Source organism: Entelurus aequoreus, linkage group LG07 (assembly GCF_033978785.1).
Source record: "Entelurus aequoreus isolate RoL-2023_Sb linkage group LG07, RoL_Eaeq_v1.1, whole genome shotgun sequence".
Taxonomy (NCBI): Eukaryota; Metazoa; Chordata; class Actinopteri; order Syngnathiformes; family Syngnathidae; genus Entelurus; species Entelurus aequoreus.
In genome coordinates, this window is record NC_084737.1 from 54,251,919 (window position 1) to 54,274,560 (window position 22,642).

Below are 22,642 nucleotides of genomic sequence, written 5' to 3' on the forward strand. Positions count from 1 at the left end.
AGCTAAACAAAATGCCACACAAAAATCAAAACGTTCTCCAACACTTTATTTTCCAAGTTCCTTTTCAGATTTTGTTAAAGGCAGCAACATCCATTGACTGAACAAAATCCTCAAACGCAGTGATTTGCTCCTCGAGAATATCAGTGCCAACCTAAAAATAAAGAAAAGAAGGCCAGAGAGTCAGATACCAAACACAGGTCACATCAAGCGCAAACAAACACTCACCTTGTCATCTTCAACCACACAGTTGATCTGAAGCTTCTTGATACCATAACCCACTGGTAGTAGTTTTGCTAGAGGACAATGAATTAATGGGTCACTTTTTTTTCCCTTTTAATTTTCAATGAACCCTAACCAGGTCATGCTTCAGATCATGTAAGAATCATCACAGCTTCAGCCGAAAGATGGTAAAATAAAAATCATCATGTTAAGAGCCCAAAATGCTTATCTGTTAAATGTAGATTTGTACTTACACTGTCCCCAGAGGAGTCCGTCCATCTGAATACTGCGAACACACTCCTCCAACTTTGCCATATCAGTCTCGTCGTCCCATGGCTTAACATCCAATAGGAGAGAGGATTTAGCGATGAGGGCCGGTTCTAAAGAGAAAAACAGTCATTTCCCCATAGAAAAGACCATAGAACGAGGACAGGACTTGGGCTGTGTCTCAAATTGAATATTTATCAGTACACTGTGAACTTCCCAGATGTATGCATTTTGACTGCAGTGTTGTTCCAAACCCATTATCATTGAACATTTACTGTAAATTATCACGAAACTTACATTATTATCTCCCCTTAAATGGTGAATAGCAACCACTGGACTTGATTTGGCTAACCCGACAAATAATCGGTCAGCTTTGTCCTCTCCCAATTGTAGAACCATCAAAAATGAACAATATACCTTCCGCTAGCATTTAGGGACATGATTTACATGTTATACAGTAAAAGTGCCTGATCAGTACCTTTGAAACGATACCTGAGCAGGTACATAAAAACACATTTTTCAAAGACTACTATTTTTGCAGTTAGTTTTGTGACATGCAAGTTGAAGTAATGTAGTAACTTAATTTACTAAATAAATTTACTATTAATTTAATAGTAATTTAGTTATAAATCCTACTTCTGCCATGCCAGTACAGCTTTCATGTCCTTAGGCAAGACACGAGAGCTACCCACACGGGTGTAAACAAGTTAAAACATTTAAATAAATGCACTAATATAAAATTAAACACAACAAATTGTCAGTTACCACAGAAAAAACAGCAACCGTACATAATCTGCAAGATTTTACAGCATAGCAACAAATCTACAATACGAGTGGTTCTGAGCTGTGATTCAGAGGATGGGCAGTAGGGGGCAGTAATGATGGGTCGGCACCAGCCTGGAAGGTAAGTTTTAAGAAGAGTGTTGGCAGTGTTTGAAGTAGCTTGCATCAGTCTGCAAGAATTACCATTGTTTTGTGCGTGACAAAAGGCTGACTTGTGCCACCCTTCCTCATTGTTCTTCAGCTGACTTATCTAAATTAATTTAGCTGTGAAATAAAGCAAACTTAACACGTTTTTCAGTCTGGGTATTGCAGTTACTGTCAGCAACAGTGCCATTATGGAGTTTTGGTACCCATACATACTTGCATGTTTCTTCTGCTTCAAATGAGGCCGCGATTATGCCATCATGATGGTAGTCCCTCCCCTTCCCCTATATAACAAAGATGCCATCTATTGAGGGTGGGAACTCACCAGTTTTACCATTAATATGCAACATCCAGGAACTGACAGTATACTGCATATTGTTGTACTTCTCACACACAAAAGATTAAGTGTAAGTACAACAATTGAGAAACAGCCTTAACTCTTGTCAGATAAATATAGTGTCATCACGCATCAGCCGAAAGATGGTGAAAGAATCATCATTAAGAGTCCATTTAACACAAGTCATCACTGCTGAACTGCAAAAGGCAAAGCCTGGGAAAAAAACAAACTTACTTTTTGATTTCTTGGCTGCATAGGCTGCAATACGCTCTTCCTTCAACCGTACAGCCTCTGCATCTTCCTACAGGATTCATGTGTTAAATAAGTAACCTGCATAATTTAACTTAAGTCTTGTTAGCACAAACACCAGCTTGTATAATTCACACAACCTTTATTAGTACAAAATATAGCTTGTATTCAGTCACGTAACTTTTTCACTGGAGGTGATCGAAGTGGTGGTCAACCAAACCAACACAGCTACTGTGCAGCAAACAGAGTGCATACTACCCGAATACCCAAGAGGCCTTGACCTTACCGCTAACTAGCAAAAAAATCCCCAAAAAAACGTAACTTTGCATCTTGCGATAACGCATCCTTGTAAACAAACAGCGAGTAGCACTCGATAGCCTTGATTCAGTGTTTTTCCTTTTCCCATTATGTTAACCACGCAAAGATTGTAGACGCCACTGAAAACCTGGATGGTTTTGAAAAAAGACAGAAATTATCACAGCTCACTGTAACTGCATGGCCAAGTAGATCTCAACGCTGCATGCTGAAAGCTTTATTTAGAATTTCTGCCTTCGGTGTAAACAACAAATTGGTGGTTTACAAAGACTCACAGCAACAATGCTTTTTAAGACCCCTAAAACAAAATAATACTTAAATAGGAAATACTAAACGTTAAAAGTATATTCAACCTTTAACAACTGATAACTGTAAGCTTGTGCGTTGGACTAAAACTTTGGACTGGAGTGAGACACTTTTCTCCTCATACTTTCGTAAAATTTTAACGTATTTCGCCATTTCTTGATTAGCTCTCGAGGACCCCTGGAGAACATTTTATGCTTTTTGCGATTTTAGCGGTTCAAACAGCCTATAACACCCTTAGAGAAAGGCAAAATGTGACTTAGAACGTTTTGACAAGATGCTCGCTTGACCACAATTTCAAGTCTCGCTTGTTAATGATCCGGACGTGACATCAGGTGAATACAACCTATTTGTTGGGCATTACCTCACCTCGTCAGAGCCAAACAGATCAATATCGTCATCGTCATCATCATTCTTCACCGTGGCAGCAGCAGAAGCAGCGCACGTCGTGGTGTCGGCCACACCCGCTGGCCCGTACTGTCCCAGAGGCTTCTTCACACCTGGAAGACTGACATAGGAGGTGAGTTTGAGTCAAACCTCAACTGAGCGCAGCAGTCTTTACCTGTTCTTCTGGCTCTGGTAAGACTTCATATGGTTGAACCAACGGAGAGCATGGCAAAGCGCGACTGGGGGTGGCGCTGTAATAGCCTCAAAGACGGCAACATCTGCCTGGGAAGGAACACATCTGAGAAGAAAGGATGATTCTTAAATCATACATTGGATCAAAAGTTAAACATTTAGGAGGGAGCTAGTGTGAATCCTCCACATTTAAAAACAGAGATGAGATGTAAATTACATAGTTTAGTTTATTATTTCTTCGGTCAATGGTCAACAAAATAAACAAACAGTTTTACATAAACAAACAGATGTACATTCATAAACAAACAGTTGTACATTCATAAATAAAAAAATAAAAAATGTTGCAGACCGAAAGGGTTTAGGCTGAAGTTGAACACTTATTGCGCCTAACCCTATAAACAAAGTCAAGTACGAGATGAGCTTCCAAAAAAATATGAGATTTCCTTTTCACAACATATCATAAATACACATTGTACACAACATAAATACTGTTAAATTATATACACAGTAAAGGCATGTGAAATATCCTTGTACACATGTTAAACCTTTGCACCCCTTATAGTATATACAAACAATTATACTTCCATTATATTTATATCACACATTTAGTTTTTAATTAACATTGATCATAGTATTAACTACTGTGTTGATTCAAGAGTGATATATATTTCCAAGACATTGGTCTTAAAGTTGTTGGGTTTTTTTTTTAAATGTGTGAATGGAACTGGAACATTTTAAGGAATCATCCAAGCTGTTCCACAGTTGAACCCCCCTGACAGAAACACATCTACTTTTTAAGCTCGTTCTTATGTTTGCTTTCTGAAAGACAGCTGAACCTCTGAGGTCATAGGGACTTCTCCCTAGGTTTGAACCTCTCCTGTAGACACTGAGGCAGCATGTGGTTATGAGCTTTGTACGTCACAAGAGCAGTGTTGAGGTCAACAATAATGTTTTTAATTGAATAAACAGCATTGGTATGATCATGATAATCTGCATAATTTACAATTCTAATCACTTTCTTTTGAAGTAAGAACATAGAATTGATGTTTGATTTGTAATTGTTACCCCAGATTTCAACACAATAATTAAGATATGGGAGTACGAATGAATTATAACATGTTAAGAGCCTTTTGATTTACAGAGTTTTTAATTTTATGTAACAGCAATGATTTTTGCCATCTTTGTCTTGAGTATATTTATGTACGGTTTCCAATTTAATTTATCATCTATATAGATTCCCAAAAATGTTGTTGAATACACCCTTTCTATCTCCATATCACCAATTCTTATATGACACTGTTATTTTTCCTATTTACATTTCGTGATGTGTGGAGACCTATCTTGGAATACCTGAAACTGTAGTCACTAAGTAGTATTTGTCTTGGCATAATTGATGTGATTGATGAAAGTGGACATTCAACTGATATGTTAAGCCTCTTTGTATGAATTGTTTTTTTCATGTTATAATCTGTGTAAACAACTTTCATATTTTACTTATTTATTATGTGTATGTTTGTATTAAGAAAACTAACAATAAAAATACTTTGGGGGAAAACAAAAAAAGTTAAACATTAACAGAGAACAGTTATCATCACGTCAAATTAGTATAATACTTTCCTGCTTAGTGAGGTCGTTTTTATAGGCCTAATAAGACTGCTTGCATAATATATGTTAGCAGTCTTTTAATGCCGTGTGTAGTTATACATATGGTATAATAAATGAGCGACAAGCATGTCATTAGCACCATGTGGCTAACAGTAGACCGGTTAATATAGGTTATTCTTTATCCCGCTGTGCTAGCTGCTACTGGTTAGCCACGCTTAGGCAAGATAGGGCCGCCGGCAACTCTATTTCATAGAAAGTTGCCCTATTTTTTTTACCCGTTCTTCCATAACGCATTTTCTTTATGAAAGCGTCACTGACCCCTCAATGTAGCTGCGGTCCGCAAGGTAATCGTTCAGCACTTTCAGGCCGGAGGGCGCTTTCAGATCACCGAAACCCATGCTGACGAAGTGCTGCTCTTTGGGGAAGAAGAAGGACCGAGAAACGGAGAGCCGCCATTTTATATCGAAAGGCTGGCTCCTCCTTCTTACGGGTCCTCCTCAAAGATGGATGAATGTTTAACGCCTTACAATCTAAAAAACTATTTAAAACGCTGTATTAGTAACATGCAGCGTTATTATGAGCCTCATAAAATGTTCATGACTTATAAGAGTCTGTTTGTAGTTAAACATGAACAGTATACTGTTTCAGTGCAGTATGTAGTATGTAGTTTGTTTACTGATTGCGTGACAAAGAACATGCAGTCAAACCAGTTTGTGATATATACCCCTATGTCAGTCCACACACTCCGTGTTATTTAGCAACGAAACCGCTGGACTCAGCTTTAAGTACAGAAAGACAAGAGGAGGAAAGGCGCTATGGGGCAGGGACAGACAAAAAGTCCACAGGTAACTATATGAACAGGTAACACACACATTGATTTTGAGAAGGTCACACGCAGGTGACATACATTGAACCACTAAGCAGGTAACACACAGGTTGAACTACAAAGCACATAACACACCTTGATTTGACAAGTTAAACTGAGAAACAAATACTTTAAACAGGTAAAAAAGTGTCAGTTTTCCTCCATTTAAACATGAATGAAAATTATCTTTATAAACTGTCGACGTATTTGTTTAATCTGGAGCAAGAAGCTGTTTAAAGAGGACACGATGCGTAACTTCAAATCAGAAGTACAAACCCCGTTTCCATATGAGTTGGGAAATTGTGTTAGATGTAAATATAAACGGAATACAATGATTTGCAAATCCTTTTCAACCCATATTCAATTGAATGCACTACAAAGACAAGATATTTGATGTTCAAACTCATAAACTTTTTATTTTTTTTGCAAATAATAATTAACTTAGAATTTCATGGCTGCAACATGTGCCAAAGTAGTTGGGAAAGGGCATGTTCACCACTGTGTTACTTTGCCTTTCCTTTTAACAACACTCAGTAAAAGTTTGGTAAATGAGGAGACACATTTTTTAAGCTTCTCATGTGGAATTCTTTCCCATTCTTGCTTGATGTACAGCAAAAGTTGTTCAACCGTCCGGGGGTCTTCGTTGTCGTATTTTAGGCTTCATAATGCGCCACACATTTTCAATGGGAGACAGGTCTGGACTACAGGTAGGCCAGTCTAGTACACGCACTCTTTTACTATGAAGCCACGTTGATGTAACACGTGGCTTGGCATTGTCTTGCTGAAATAAGCAGGGGCGTCCATGGTAACGTTGCTTGGATGGCAACATATGTTGCTTCAAAACCTGTATGTACCTTTCAGCATTAATGGTGCCTTCACAGATGTGTACGTTACCCATGTCTTGGGCACTACACCCCCATACCATCACAGATGCTGGCTTTTCAACTTTGCGCCTATAACAATCCGGATGGTTCTTTTCCTCTTTGGTCCGGAGGACACGACATCCACAGTTTCCAAAAACAATTTGAAATGTGGACTCGTCAGACCACAGAACACTTTTCCACTTTGTATCAGTCCATCTTAGATGAGCTCAGGCCCAGCGAAGCCGACGGCGTTTCTGGGTGTTGTTGATAAACGCTTCTCGCCTTGCATAGGAGAGTTTTAACTTGCACTTACAGATGTAGCGACCAACTGTAGTTACTGACAGTGGGTTTCTGAAGTGTTCCTGAGCCCATGTGGTGATATCCTTTACACACTGATGTCGCTTGTTGATGCAGTACAGCCTGACGGATTGAAGGTCACGGGCTTAGCTGCTTACGTGCAGTGATTTCTCTAGATTCTCTGAACCTTTGATGATGGTGAAATCCCTAAATTCCTTGCAATAGCTGGTTGAGAAAGGTTTTTCTTAAACTGTTCAACAATTTGCTCACGCATTTGTTGACAAAGTGGTGACCCTCGCCCCATCCTTGTTTGTGAATGACTGAGCATTTCATGGAATCTACTTTTATACCCAATCATGGCACCCACATGTTCCCAATTTGCCTGTTCACCTGTGGGATGTTCCAAATAAGTGTTTGATGAGCATTCCTCAACTTTGTCAGTATTTATTGCCACCTTTCCCAACGTATTTGTCACATGTTGCTGGCATCAAATTCTAAAGTTAATGATTATTTGCACAAAAAAAATGTTTATCAGTTTGAACATCAAATGTGTTGTCTTTGTAGCATATTCAACTGAATATAGGTTGAAAATGATTTGCAAATCATTGTATTCCGTTTATATTTACATCTTTAGAGTGTCCGCCCTGAGATCGGTAGGTTGTGAGTTCAAACCCCGGCCGAGTCATACCAAAGACTTTAAAAAAAATGGGACCCATTACCTCCCTGCTTGGCACTCAGCATCAAGGGTTGGAATTGGGGGTTAAATCACCAAAATGATTCCCGGGCGCGGCACCGCTGCTGCCCACTGCTCCCCTCACCTCCCAGGGGGTGAACAAGGGGATGGGTCAAATGCAGAGGACAAATTTCACCACACCTAGTGTGTGTGTGACAATCATTGGTACTTTAACTTTAACTTTAACTTAACACAATTTCCCAACTCATATGGAAACAGGGTTTGTATTTGTTCCCTATTGGATACAATTCTAATTAGGGATGCCGATATTATCGGCCGATAAATGCGTTAAAATGTAAAACCGAATTTATCGGTATCGGTTTTTTTATTATCTGTATCGTTTTTTTTTGTATGTTTTTTTTTTAATTAAATCAACATAAAAAACACAAGATACACTTACAATTAGTGCACCAACCCAAAAAACCTCCCTCCCCCCATTTCTTTCTGTTATCAATATTCTGGTTCCTACATTATATATCAATATATATCAATACAGTCTGCAAGGGATACAGTCTGTAAGCACACATGATTATGCGTGCTGCTGGTCCACTAATAGTACTAACCTTTAACAGTTAATTTTACTCATTTTCATTAATTACTAGTTTCTATGTAACTGTTTTTATATTGTTTTACTTTCTTTTTTATTCAAGAAAATGTTTTTAATTCCATCCATCCATCCATCTTCTTCCGCTTATCCGAGGTCGGGTCGCGGGGGCAGCAGCCTAAGCAGGGAAGCCCAGACTTTCCTCTCCCCAGCCACTTCGTCCAGCTCCTCCCGGGGGATCCCGAGGCGTTCCCAGGCCAGCCGGGAGACATAGTCTTCCCAACGTGTCCTGGGTCTTCCCCGTGGCCTCCTACCAGTTGGACATGCCCTAAACACCTCCCGAGGGAGGCGTTCGGGTGGCATCCTGACCAGATGCCCGAACCACCTCATCTGGCTTCTCTCGATGTGGAGGAGCAGTAGCTTTACTTTGAGCTCCCCCCGGATAGCAGAGCTTCTCACCCTATCTCTAAGGGAGAGCCCCGCCACCCGGCGGAGGAAACTCATTTCGGCCGCCTGTACCCGTGATCTTGTCCTTTCGGTCATGACTCAAAGCTCATGACCATAGGTGAGGATGGGAACGTAGATCAACCGGTAAATTGAGAGCTTTGCCTTCCGGCTCAGCTCCTTCTTCACCACAACGGACCGATACAGCGTCCGCATTACTGAAGACGCCGCACCGATCCGCCTTTCGATCTCACGATCCACTTTTCCCTCACTCGTGAACAAGACTCCTAGGTACTTGAACTCCTCCACTTGGGGCAGGGTCTCCTCCCCAACCCGGAGATGGCACTCCACCCTTTTCCGGGCAAGAACCATGGACTCGGACTTGGAGGTGCTGATTCTCATCCCAGTCGCTTCACACTCGGCTGCAAACCGATCCAGTGAGAGCTGAAGATCCTGGCCAGATGAAGCCATCAGGACCACATCATCTGCAAAAAGCAGAGACCTAATCCTGCAGCCACCAAACCGGATCCCCTCAACGCCTTGACTGCGCCTAGAAATTCTGTCCATAAAAGTTATGAACAGAATGGGTGACAAAGGGCAGCCTTGGCGGAGTCCAACCCTCACTGGAAACGTGTCCGACTTACTGCCGGCAATGTGGACCAAGCTCTGACGCTGATCGTACAGGGAGCGGACAGCCACAATCAGACAGTCCGATACCCCATACTCTCTGAGCACTCCCCACAGGACCTCCCGAGGGACACGGTCGAATGCCTTCTCCAAGTCCACAAAGCACATGTAGACTGGTTGGGCAAACTCCCATGCACCCTCAAGGACCTTGCCGAGAGTATAGAGCTGGTCCACATTTCCACGACCAGGACGAAAACCACACTGTTCCTCCTGAATCCGAGGTTCGACTATCCGGCGTAGCCTCCTCTCCAGTACACCCGAATAGACCTTACCGGGAAGGCTGAGGAGTGTGATCCCACGATAGTTGGAACACACCCTCCGGTTCCCCTTCTTAAAGAGAGGAACCACCACCCCGGTCTGCCAATCCAGAGGTACCGCCCCGGATGTCCACGCGATGCTGCAGAATCTTGTCAACCAAGACAGCCCCACAGCATCCAGAGCCTTAAGGAACTCCGGGCGGCTCTCATCCACCCCCGGGGCCGTGCCACAGAGGAGCTTTTTAACTACCTCAGCAACCTCAGCCCCAGAAATAGGAGAGCCCACCACAGATTCCCCAGGCACTGCTTCCTCATATGAAGACGTGTCGGTGGGATTGAGGAGGTCTTCGAAGTATTCCCTCCACCGATCCACAACATCTGCAGTCGAGGTCAGCAGAACACCATCCGCACCATACACGGTGTTGACAGTGCACTGCTTCCCCTTCGTGAGGCGGCGGATGGTGGTCCAGAATCGCTTCGAAGCCGTCCGGAAGTCGTTTTCCATGGCCTCGCCGAACTCCTCCCATGTCCGAGTTTTTGCCTCCGTGACCGCTGAAGCCGCACACCGGAGTCCCATGAGCCAAAAGAACCCGATAGGACTCCTTCTTCAGCTTGACGGCATCCCTCACCGCCGGTGTCCACCAACGGGTTCTAGAATTACCGCCACGACAGGCACCAACTGTCTTGCGGCCACAGCTCCAATCAGCCGCCTCAACAATAGAGGTGCGGAACATGGTCCACTCGGACTCAATGTCCAGCACCTCCCTCGTGACATGTTCAAAGTTCTTCCGGAGGTGGGAATTGAAACTCTCTCTGACAGGAGACTCTGCCAGACGTTCCCAGCAGACCCTCACAATGCGTTTGGGCCTGCCAGGTCTGTCCGGCATCCTCCCCCACCATCGCAGCCAACTCACCACCAGGTGGTGATCGGTAGAAAGCTCCGCCCCTCTCTTCACCCGAGTGTCCAAAACATGAGGCCGCAAATCCGATGACACAACTACAAAGTCGATCATGGAACTGCGGCATAGGGTGTCCTGGTGCCAAGTGCACACATGGACACCCTTATGCTTGAACATGGTGTTCGTTATGGACAATCTGTGACGAGCACAAAAGTCCAATAACAAAACACCACTCGGGTTCAGATCCGGGCGGCCATTCTTCCCAATCACACCTCTCCAGGTTTCACTGTCGTTGCCAACATGAGCGTTGAAGTCACCCAGTAGGACAAGGGAATCACCCGGGGGAGCACTTTCCAGTACTCCCTCGAGTGTATCCAAAAAGGGTGGGTACTCTGAACTGCTGTTTGGTGCGTAAGCACAAACAACAGTCAGGACCCGTCCCCCCACCCGAAGGCGGAGGGAGGCTACCCTCTCGTCCACCGGGTTGAACTCCAACGTGCAGGCTTTGAGTCGGGGGGAAACAAGAATTGCTACCCCAGCTCGTCGCCTCTCACTGCGTGCAACGCCAGTGTGGAAGAGAGTCCAGCCCCTCTCGAGAGAACTGGTTCCAGAGCCCTTGCTGTGCGTCGAGGTGAGTCCGACTATATCCAGCCGGAACTTCTCTACCTCACGCACAAGCTCAGCCCCTTCCCCCCCAGCGAGGTGACGTTCCACGTCCCAAGAGCTAGCTTATGTAGCCGAGGATCGGACCGCCAAGTGCCCTGCCTTCAGCTGCCGCCCAGCTCACAATGCACCCGACCTCTATGGCCCCTCCCATGAGTGGTGATCCCATTGGAGGGGGGACCCACGTTGCCTCTTCGGGCTGTGCCCGGCCGGGCCCCATGGGGACAGGCCCGGCCACCAGGCGCTCGCCATCGTGCCCCAACTCCGGGCCTGGCTCCGGAGGGGGGCCCCGGTGACCCGCGTCCGGGCGAGGGAAATCTGAATCCTTGTTGTTTCCTTGCCATAGAAGTCTTTGAGCTGCTCTTTGTCTGATCCCTCACCTAGGACCTGTTTGTCTTGGGAGACCCTACCAGGGGGCATGAAAGCCCCCGGACAACGTAGCTCCTAGGATCATTGGGGCACGCAAACTCCTCTACCACGGTAAGGTGGCAGCTCAGAGAGGAGATGTTTTTAAATGTAGTTATCTTATTTTATAATTTTTTTTAAAAAGTACCTTATCTTCACCATACATGGTTGTCCAAATTAGGCATAATAATGTGTTAATTCCACGACTGCATATATCGGTTGATATCGGTATCGGTTGATATCGGTATCGGTAATTAAAGAGTTGGACAATATCGGATATCGGCAAAAAGCCATTATCGGACATCCCTAATTCTAATACAATTTGTCTGAGCGCTATCTTTCCCTAGTATCAACAACACGACGACTTACACAGGGCTGTCCGGACGTGCCCTTCCCCTCGCACTCTTACAATATATATCACAATGTACAAATATAATAATAATAATAATAATGGATTAGATTTTATATCGCACTTTTCTATTGTTAGATACTCAAAGCATTTACAGAGAAGTGGGAACCCATCATTCATTCACACCTGGTGGTGGTAAGCTACATTTGTAGCCACAGCTGCCCTGGGGTAGACTGGCGGAAGCAAGGCTGCCAGTTTGCACCTACGACCCCTCCGACCACCACCTATCATTCATTCATCATTCATTCATTCACCAGTGTGAGCGGCACCAGGGGCAAGGGTGAAGTGTCCTGCCCAAGGACACAACGGCAGCAATTTGGATGTCAAGAGGCAGGGAGCGAACCTGCAACCCTCAGGTTTCTGGCATGGCCGCTCTACCCATTACGCCATACCGCCCCAGAATATGCAATGAGGTGTCTTCTTCGAGGTGTGGAATCTTCCTCTACTTTCTCCTCCCTGGACTCCGACCTCACATCTGGTGTTTGTCCTTCTGACCTCGGCAAAGAAGCCAAGTGACCAGTGAAGAATGTTGGAGATAGGAGTTTGTGGTTGGCCTCAACTTTCACCGAGTTTCAACTGAAACTCAGAACATATGATTAGTTGCACGGCCTATTTTAATCATATCTATATTAAACATTTCTTAATAACTTCATCCTTCATTATCTTACTTATATCCCAATATAATACATCCCAACAAAACATTGTTTGTTTACGTTCTAACCTACACGGATCAAAGCTATTTAAAGTCAAATTAAATTGGATATACCATGTACAAGACTTTAGTGATGTTTTTGTAAAGTACTAGCTGATGTGGAAGATGTTTAATGTTGTATAAATGTATTGAAAATAACTTGGCACTTTTTTGTGTAGTACAAATGTACTTTGAATTGAGCAAATAACATACATATTAATGTAAAACCATTAAAACTCTGACATTTCAAAGTCTTATAGCAGGGTTCCCCAATCTTTTTTCCACCAGGGACCGGTTTAAAGGCCTACTGAAATGAGATTTTCTTATTTAAACGGGGATAGCAGATCCATTCTTTGTGTCATACTTGATCATTTCACGATATTGCCATATTTTTGCTGAAAGGATTTAGTAGAGAACATCGACGATTAAGTTCGCAACTTTTGGTCGCTGATAAAAAAAGCCTTGCCTGTACCGGAAGTAGCATGAAGTCACAGGTTGTGGAGCTCCTCACATCTGCACATTGTTTACAATCATAGCCACAAGCAGCGAGAGCGATTCGGACAGAGAAAGCGACAATCTCCCCATTAATTCAAGCGAGGATGAAAGATTTGTGGATGAGGAAAGTGAGAGTGAAGGACTAGAGGGCAGTGGAAGATGCTGTGAGAGGCGGGTGGGACCTGATATTCAGCTGGGAATGACTAAAACAGCAAATAAACACAAGACATATATATACTCTATTAGCCACAACACAACCAGGCTTATATTTAATATGCCACAAATTAATCCCACATAACAAACACCTCCCCCCTCCCGTCCATATAACCCGCCAATACAAATCAAACACCCGCACAACACACTCAATCCCACAGCCCAAAGTACCGTTCACCTCCCCAAAGTTCATACAGCACATATATTTCTCCAAAGTTACGTACGTGACATGCACATAGCGGCACGCACGTACGGGCAAGCGATCAAATGTTTGGAAGCCGCAGCTGCGTAATCACGGTAGCCGTATCCAACTCAAAGTCCTCCTGGTAAGAGTCTCTGTTGTCCCATCTCCACAAGCATGCGTATCCAACTCAAAGTCCTCCTGGTAAGAGTCTATGTTGTCCCAGTTCTCCACAGGCCAATGGTAAAGCTTGACTGTCATCGTTCAGGAATGTAAACAATGAAACACCGGCTACGACATAGCCGCTACGTGTTTGTGTTGCTGCAGCCGGCCGCTAATACACCGCTTCCCACCTACAGCTTTCTGCTTTGCTATCTCCATTGTTCATTAAACAAATTGCAAAAGATTCACCAACACAGATGTCCAGAATACTGTGGAATTTTGCGATGAAAACAGACGACTTAATAGCTGGCCACAATGCTGTCCCAAAATGTCCGCTACAATCCGTGACGTCACGTGCAAACGTCATCATACCGAGACGTTTTCAGCAGGATATTTCGCGGGAAATTTAAAATTGCACTTTACTAATCTAACCCGGCCGTATTGGCATGTGTTGCAATGTTACGATTTCATCATTGATATATAATCTATCAGACTGCATGGTCGGTAGTAGTGGGTTTCAGTAGGCCTTTAATGTATGCGTTATTTTCACGGACCGGCTTTCTACGTGTGGCAGATAAAAACAGCAAAAAAATGAGCATGAGATAGGCTTTGGTGTTTTCCTTTTACCTTGGAAGTTGGAGCTGGGAATGACGTCACAGTCGCATTATGAAGGTTACAGTTCCAAGGTCAGAAATCAAGATGGCCACAAATCCACAAAAACTATTCTTGAGCTTGCCTTATCTGTATATATACAATTTATCGGAAAATATGCACCCCTTCTGTAATCTTCAAACACGGTTGATGAAGAGGAAACACATATGCTATTGCTAGCTGTGTAGAATGTATAAAACATGAACATTTTTTTTATTTAAACTTCAGTAACATTACAATATTTAAACGTCAAACAATATATTGTGTAAGGCTGATTTAGTGCGAAAAAATTAGTCACAAGTGCTAATAACAGACTTTACAGGACCTTCTATTTTTGTTTATCATCAGAGCAGCCATCTTTAAAGCCAAATCGAGGTTGGAGAGGACTTTGACTTTACGAAGTAGGAAATCCGATCTTAGAGGGGCGTTCCGGGTGAAATGAAACGCACCATTACCTGACACACAGCCGTTTTTGGAAGCCCATCCATTTTCTACCGCTTGTCATAAAATGGAATAGCTACATAACTGTCATATGGCAACAACCACTTAGGGACGTTATAACAGGCACGGCGCTACACCGTGTAACCCGGTCAGAAATCTGTTTATCCCCCCACCCCAGCATTTTATGGACCTACTATGCAATTGTCAGGTTCAAACACTGATGACATCTATTAAACAAGACAAGAAGCAAGGAATTAAACAGAGACATAATTAAATTTGGCTCTATTGAGGAGAGCGCGTACACCTGTGTCATAACGTGGACTGTGAGGGTTTTGTTTTCCCGAGATGCAAGAATTGGAGCGGACGTGGCGTGCAGGTAAAGACATGATTTTATTTTAACACTAACAAAAGGTACAAACTAAAGGCGCGCACAAAAGCGGAGAACAAACTTGACTAATGAAACAAAAACTAGCACTTGGGCAAAAAACTATGAACATGAAACAAACACTTACTGTGACAAGAATATAGACAAAACTCACTTGGCATGGAACTATGGTAACATGGGTAGCAGAAGTCAAACAGAGTTAATGTCGCCAGGCTGACTTCCTGGCAACTATCGATTTAAATAGTCTTGAACATGATTAATGACAGGTGTGTGAGTCCAAATGAATCAGGTGTGTGACATGAGGACAGGTGAAAACTAATGGGTTGTCATGGAAACAAAACAAACAAGAGTGCACAAAGAGTCCAAAAACCAAACCAAACATAACCAAAACAAAACATGATCACACAGACATGACAACCTGTACCCTTGTACAGTGTCTCACCACGCTCTGACGAAAGATTGTACGCCTCCTCTTTTATTTGGACTTTCCCTGATTACATGGCAACAGCTGTTTTTAAGGGAGGGGGGTCGTAAACAGCCACTGCCTTTGGTTACAAAACAGTTAAAAGAAAAGGTCGTAAAACAGTTCAAAGAAAAGGTGCCTGGAGGGTAGTCAGGCTCTGCTTCCTCACCGCTTTGTAGATCTCGGGCCAAGACAACATCTTCCTGTGGATTACAATAGAAGAAAGAAACCGACGCCTTTATGTCGCTTCCCATCGTACTCAGTGGAGTTTTACAAGCCTTCTGCTTGGTAGGATCAAAGACAGCTTTTGTCCTCTCGCAGGGCGAGCTGAACTCAATGTAACACAAAGTTTTGTGATAACTTATATACAATTATTCTGACAGCAACGCCAACTTTTCTTACCTATTGGTACTTGTTGTGTATTGAGGATTTGCATTAGTCCCTAAATTTTGAAGTCAAACAATGGAGGCATTTCGGCGATATTTATAAAACAATCTTGTCTTCCTTCAAACTTCCTCCAATGGAATTTTCCCCATTTGTGACGTCCAACTGGTGACATCAGCGAATTATCCATGAGTGGTAGAAATGGATAATAAGACCTCCCACAAAACGGGACAGCCAATCGTCTCCGCGAGTCCATCTTTGCTAAGCTTATCACTGGGCTGAGTCTATTTTTCTGTGGCCAACCACGTCACCGGGTCCCTCTTACCAAATGCCTATCAAATCCAGATCAATCTTTTGGCAGCCCAATCAGCATGAATGCAAACTTTTTTGGTTAGCCCCTTCAGAGCAATTAGTTGTAAATTGAGCTGTTTGCACTTCTCGTTGTGCAATGTGATGGCCTAATATTAATTTCACTATTAATCATTTCTTAAGTAATTATGTTCTGATCCGAAACAATATTTCCAATGCATAGTCGTCTGTTTTTATTAATTATGCTTATGGTTGAAGACACTCGTTGCCGCATCTTGAACGTATTGTCTGGTTATTAGCAGGTGCACGAGCGCTGTCCGTTGCTGTATCTGTCACCTTTACCCGTGAAACATTTTTGCCATCAGGGCTTGTGTTAGGCTTAACTATTTTGTTAAATATTATTTGGTAAAATTCAGTTAAAACTACTTTTATATCAAACATGCTTCTGCTGTATATCATAACTGATTTTATTGAAAATATTAAAACTTAAGTCATGAAAATCAATTCTTTTCTTAGCCCCCCCACAAATCTGTCAAGGGTTTTAAAGGGGAACAGCACTTTTTTTTGGAAATTTGCCTATCGTTCACAATCATTATGAAAGACATGAAGATGGATGATCCTAAATGGCTGTCAAAGTGTCCCAATTTGTCGGATTGTATTCTCAGCCATCTACTTTCCAGGTGAGAGGCATGATTTATGATCTAAAATGAATTTACAGGGAGCAGGGAAGCGAGGAAACAGCAGACCACTCAAAAATGTAAACATAAGGACACACGGAAGTGATCACGTCGCCGCTATAAATAGTTTGTTTGTGTTAGTGCTTATAATTACAATATCATTAATACTTGGTTAATATTCAAATCACGAAATGTAGATTGAGTATTGTTGGCGGTTTTTTAATCGTTATTTATTGGATTTTATGTGCGGATAAGTGGAGCTCTCTTTGACTTTTATTTACGTTTAAATATTATAAGGGGCGGCGTGGCGAAGTTGGTAGAGTGGCCGTGCCAGCAATCGGAAGGTTGCTGGTTACTGGGGTTCAATCCCCACCTTCTACCATCCTAGTCATGTCCGTTGTGTCCTTGGGCAAGACACTTCACCCTTGCCCCTGATGGCTGCTGGTTAGCGCCTTGCATGGCAGCTCCCGCCATCAGTGTGTGAATGTGTGTGTGAATGGGTGAATGTGGAAATACTGTCAAAGCGCTTTGAGTACCTTGAAGGTAGAAAAGCGCTATACAAGTATAACCCATTTATCATTTATTTATCATTTAAAATGTTTTTTTTTTTTTTAAATCCATCCTTCGTCATGTCTTTCATAATGATTGTGAACGATAGGCAAAATAGAAAATAAAAAATGCAGTTCACCTTTAAGGTTTAATCAAAATTCAGTTATTGAATCTTGGCAATTGCAGATGTTAAACACCTGAAGTGGAGAGTTATGTTGTGACATGTTCAGTCTAACTACATAGAATAAACACATTTACAAAGCAGAACACCAGTTGTAGTTGTATCTATTAGTTTTGAAGCTAAAATGCTAATACCGTGCATTAGGTAATCCTGATGGGTTTGGATAATTCTGGAAAGACGACTTTTCTGGCTCGACTTCTGACTGGACAGGTGAGGGTCCGCCTCCGTGTCTCTGTATTTTGTTGTACTGCTGTCACCGGACTGTGACCTGGCAGGTGATGGACACGTCACCAACCATCGGATTCAACGTTGGATCTTTCAATGTGGATAAGAGGACATCGTTGACGATTTGGGACATCGGAGGACAAAAGAGCATGATACCCAACTGGAGGTAAACTGGTACTTTTTTTTTGTCCATTTCCTCTTCTTCTGCATTCTTTTGCGTCTTCCTCAGGTACTACCTGGATGACTCCAAGGCTCTGGTGTTCATGGTTGACAGTAGTGATCCAAGTCGGATGCCGGAGGCCCAGAAGGCATTGCGGAAGGTTCTGAGTGACGAAAGGTTAAGAGGTGTTCCTTTGATGGTCCTTGCCAACAAGGCGGATCAACCCAACGCCATGACCATACAAGAGGTAAAACTCACTATGACTTCTAGATTATTCATCTGGATTGTATTTCATAGGAAATAATGGAAATGGAATGAAGTGTTGGCAGCACGGTGAAACAGGGGTTAGTGCGTTTGCCTCACAATAAGAAGGCCTTGGGTTTGATCCCTGGGCTCGGGGTCTTTCTGTGTAGAGTTTGCATGTTCTCCCCGTGACTGCGTGGGTTCCCTCCGGGTACTCCGGCTTCCTCCCACCTCCAAAGACATGCACCTGGGGATAGGTTGATTGGCAACACTAAATTGGCCCTCGTGTGTGAATGCTCACTAGTGTTACCATATCTGAGTTATTGTGTATAAATATGGGGAAACAACTACAAATGTGCGCTTCATTTACTAACAGTGTTACAAAAATGATCAATTAGAATAATACAAAATGTTGGATATAGAGAACATACAAACCCTTTATTTATTTTTTCAAAAATATTGAAATAAAACAATTAAAACCTGCTACCCAAGAATGTACAACAATTATTCTCAACAAAAGAGGAGGAACATAACCTTAGAGGAAAATTAAATTTAAAACATTTGTATGTATGTACAACACTTAAGACCTTTAGCATATCTGTATGTGGAATTGAAATATGGAATGGATTAAGCAAAGAAATCAAACAAAGCACCAATATGATTCAGTTTATGAGACTGTTCAAACTACAAGTATTCACAATGTACAAGGAAGAACAACTATGATGAACATTTTGAACCCTTTTTTTAAAATGAGATAATTATTTTTTATGTATTTGATATTTGTTTACTTACTTATGGTATATTTATTTATTTGTTATTTATTTATTCATTGTATTGTTACAAACAGAGAACTGCTATGATAATAAAAGGGGTAGGATTAAATAGGCTCTGCTTCTTCCTACTCCTTTTCGGACGTGCTGTAATGAAACAACTGGAAATATGTGATGCATTATATTGTATTGTATGCATGTTTGAAATAAACTGAAACTGAAATGAATTAAAATGTAAGCGTGAATGTTGTCTCTGTGTTGTCCCTGTGATGAGGTAGCAAGTTGTCCAGGGTGTACCCCGCCTTCTGCCCAGATGCAGCTGGGATAGGCTTCAGCACCCCCGCGACCCCGAGAGGGACAAGCGGTAGAAATTGGATGAAATGATGTGTTCCAAGCCCAAACTGTTACTATTATAAACCCTTAAAGACGTTGTCATACATTTAAATAAATTAAATAAGAGTTTCAATGAAATTATTTGTCATTGGAAAACAAGACAAATAGTATAATTTGTTTATTAACATCAAAGAGTAAAAAGTTGCTACTTCTTTAGGAGAATGAGTGCGATAAGCACCTCGGTTTGAAGGTCATGGTTCAGTTTGGGTACTGTAAATAACTAAACTAAGATTGTTTAGCTTTTAAATACAATTGTTTTTTAAATGAAACATAAAACATGAATTGCTGGCAAGTAATTGTCCACTAAACACAAAAATAAACAAAGTAATATATAATAATTTCCAACACTGGTCTGTAAACTTTTTCCGCTGAGGCTGGATGTAAGCCATACATTTAATTGGACACTTGCCAGTATATCTCAAGTGTAAATCCAGCCTTAGATGCTGAGTGACAGTTGTGGTGATGAAGATTGTACTATTTAACCCTTCTTTATGTGACCGTAAGCTCATCTGCGTCATTCATTCTTTGCCCCCTTTCCCTCCCTGTCACCCCAAAATTAGATCTCCAAGCAGCTTGGAATGTCCAACTACCCTCACCTGCAATGGCAGATTCAAGCATGCAGTGCACTGCAAGGAGTTGGTCTGCGTCAGGCATTCTTGTCTGTCGCCAAACTTATCAAGAAGAGGTAAAATAGCATCCGATGGAGATAATCAAGATTGGAACCTCGGTTTTCGTTAGTAATCTATTTCAAAAGATCAAATGAAGACAGAATCATGTGAAAACCGAATCCATTTTTCCTGTAGGAAATGATGTAAATCAAATGAATCTGTTTCATGAACACATAACACATTTTATAGAGCAGTGGTTCTCAACCTTTTTTCAGTGATGTACCCCCTGTGAATTTTTTTTTAATTCAAGTACCCCCTAATCAGAGCAAAGCATTTTTGGTTGAAAAAAAAGAGATAAAGAAGTAAAATACAGCACTATGTCATCAGTTTCTGATTTATTAAATTGTATAACAGTGCAAAATATTGCTCATTTATAGTGGTCTTTCTTGAACTATTTGGAAAAAAAGATAGGTTTTTATTTATATTTATAAAGGATTTTGAAATTGTTGCTATTTTTAGAATATTTAAAAAAAATCTCACGTACCCCTTAGCATACCTTCAAGTACCCCCAGAGGTACACGTACCCCCATTTGAGAACCACTGTTATAGAGAATGATTAATGTTTTAATATCAGTAAATATGAAATACATATCAATGTCAGGAATGTAATGTATAAAGAAACATTTACCATCACATTTATTTTTATTGAAGCAGAGAGGGGAGAGCCACGTGGACGACACTTTTGTACCCTACTAGGAGTTTATCACATCTGTTTGTGTTGAATGCATTCCCATTACTCCAGTCTGAGGAGGTTGTGATTTTGGCTGTTGTTTGTAATCGCTTACCAGGATGGTTCTTAACAACAGCACCGGTTTATTACCATTCCGAGTGTAACCTGTATGTTGGACGTATTACCTTGCGTCCCTTTATGACTTTGTGTTTTGCGTGTGGGTACGCTCTGCGTCCATGATCACAGACACGTCACCTCTGTCTCTGCATCCTGCTGGTCTAGCCCTAACCGATCAGGACATCTCTGGCCCTATGGTGGCTTATTTTGCAGTTGTACTCAATCAAAAAAGTACAGGAAATAAATCATTCACCAATATGTGAGCTTCTTTGTTTGGACATTCGATTTGGCTGAATGACACACGATACACATTCCCTATACTGTTGTTGACGGGAGTATCGTTTGTTGTTATGCGCCCAGGAAATACGTTTTGGTAATGCTTGCACCTCCACCTCTGAAGTTGTTTGTTAAATTAACATCATAACAAACGACGAGGATAATGCAGACTTCATACAGAAGAAAGTGTCGGATTCATCGCAGTAAAAATTGTTTTTGGACAATCACACTTTTTATATAAAGCAATAACTGAATGGAACAAGCGCATCAATGAACTCAAGAACAATACACATTTTGGAGATGTTTTTAAGGAAAACATAAGTCCTGTTAATACATTACATACATACTTACAGTATATCATCAGTAAAAACTGTTATTGGAGGTTTTTGCCAGTATGGCAAGTCCATTCCTGGACTTGATATTTTGTCATGTTTGAAGTATGGTACATTCTTCCTCTTCTACCTCTCTCATATTTCTAAGCTGCCAGTTGATGTTTGGAATGATAACAGACAGAAATCACACGTTATTGCTCTTCGCTGAACAAATGTGAACAAATGTAAATGTAAAACTTTCACTGACTGTAATGGAATCCATAAGGACATACAATAAAACCACATTAATTGATTTGTTTTTTCAGGAAAACCACACTGTCTGATATCATTTATCAATAATGTACTTGTTTGATATTTCATGAAACCACCATGTGTGATAACATGTATTCTGAATTCATCTATCAATTTTCTATAGTACATATCCTCATTAGGATCACAGGTGAGCTAGAGTTTATTGAAGTTGACTTTGGGTAAGAGGTGAGTAACACCCTGGACTGGTCACCGGCCAATCACAGTACACATTCTATATATACAAACAAACATTCACACTCACATTCAAACCTATGAACAACTAACACTGTACAATTAACATAAAGTGCATGTTTTATTACACTGTACAATCAAAATAACATAAGGTGTTTTCTTACACTCTACAATTAACACACCATTTATATTTTATTACACCATACAAAAAAATGACATGTATATGTGTATTATACTGTACAATTAACATAAGATGAATGTTTTTATTATGTCATACACTTAAGATAAAATAAGAATTTGTATTAAAGTATACAATTGACTTGAATGTCTTTGGAATGTGGAAGGAGAAAACAGCCAACTCAACATTAACATGTTCCAACAATCATTCAAACCCTCAAAATTATTGACTATGAGGCAGACATGCTCACCAATAGTTCAGTGAAGTGACTTAATTAACTCATTATGTTTTGCATATGTGAATGTTTATATTCATCTTTGAGAATGCCAACCACCAAGTTTAAATAAATAGTGGTATGTCAGTTTGAGCACATAATAAGATAAGGCCCCTTAGTTTGATATTCGCAGGTGGATTGGATCACTTCTCGTAGGAAAGAGGCCCTAATTGGGACTTCGGAATCCAAAAGTGATAGCCCTAT

General features: G+C 41.5%; 2 protein-coding genes across 2 annotated transcripts; one reads left to right on the forward strand and one right to left on the reverse strand.

The window, feature by feature from the left end:
- Positions 1-31: 31 nt before the first annotated feature.
- eef1b2 (eukaryotic translation elongation factor 1 beta 2) lies at positions 32-5,283 on the reverse strand. Its single transcript, XM_062053982.1, has 7 exons — positions 5,120-5,283; positions 3,180-3,302; positions 2,987-3,125; positions 1,985-2,051; positions 474-599; positions 226-293; positions 32-151 (listed from the first exon to the last, which is right to left on the reverse strand). Exons 1-7 carry the CDS (start codon positions 5,197-5,199, stop codon positions 65-67), a joined length of 690 nt encoding a protein of 229 aa, XP_061909966.1. The 5' UTR covers positions 5,200-5,283; the 3' UTR covers positions 32-64.
- Positions 5,284-5,305: 22 nt separating this feature from the next.
- On the forward strand, positions 5,306-21,800 carry arl11 (ADP-ribosylation factor-like 11). Its single transcript, XM_062053983.1, has 5 exons — positions 5,306-5,646; positions 17,794-17,859; positions 17,925-18,040; positions 18,104-18,281; positions 20,001-21,800. The coding sequence occupies exons 1-5, from the start codon at positions 5,617-5,619 to the stop codon at positions 20,127-20,129; spliced, it is 519 nt and encodes a 172-aa protein (XP_061909967.1). The 5' UTR covers positions 5,306-5,616; the 3' UTR covers positions 20,130-21,800.
- The last annotated feature ends 842 nt before the right edge of the window (positions 21,801-22,642 follow it).

Excerpts from the sequence above, each read along its gene's own strand:
- arl11 (XM_062053983.1), top strand. The coding sequence starts at position 5,617 with ATGGGGCAGGGACAGACAAAAAGTCCACAG. Across the intron at positions 5,647-17,793 it reads GACAGACAAAAAGTCCACAG|GTAATCCTGATGGGTTTGGA; the intron begins GTAACTATATGA and ends ACCGTGCATTAG. Across the intron at positions 18,282-20,000 it reads ACGCCATGACCATACAAGAG|ATCTCCAAGCAGCTTGGAAT; the intron begins GTAAAACTCACT and ends CCCCAAAATTAG.
- eef1b2 (XM_062053982.1), bottom strand. The coding sequence starts at position 5,199 with ATGGGTTTCGGTGATCTGAAAGCGCCCTCCGGCCTGAAAGTGCTGAAC. Across the intron at positions 3,303-5,119 it reads GACCGCAGCTACATTGAGGG|ATGTGTTCCTTCCCAGGCAG; the intron begins GTCAGTGACGCT and ends CTTTCTTCTCAG. Across the intron at positions 2,052-2,986 it reads ATCTGTTTGGCTCTGACGAG|GAAGATGCAGAGGCTGTACG; the intron begins GTGAGGTAATGC and ends TGAATCCTGTAG.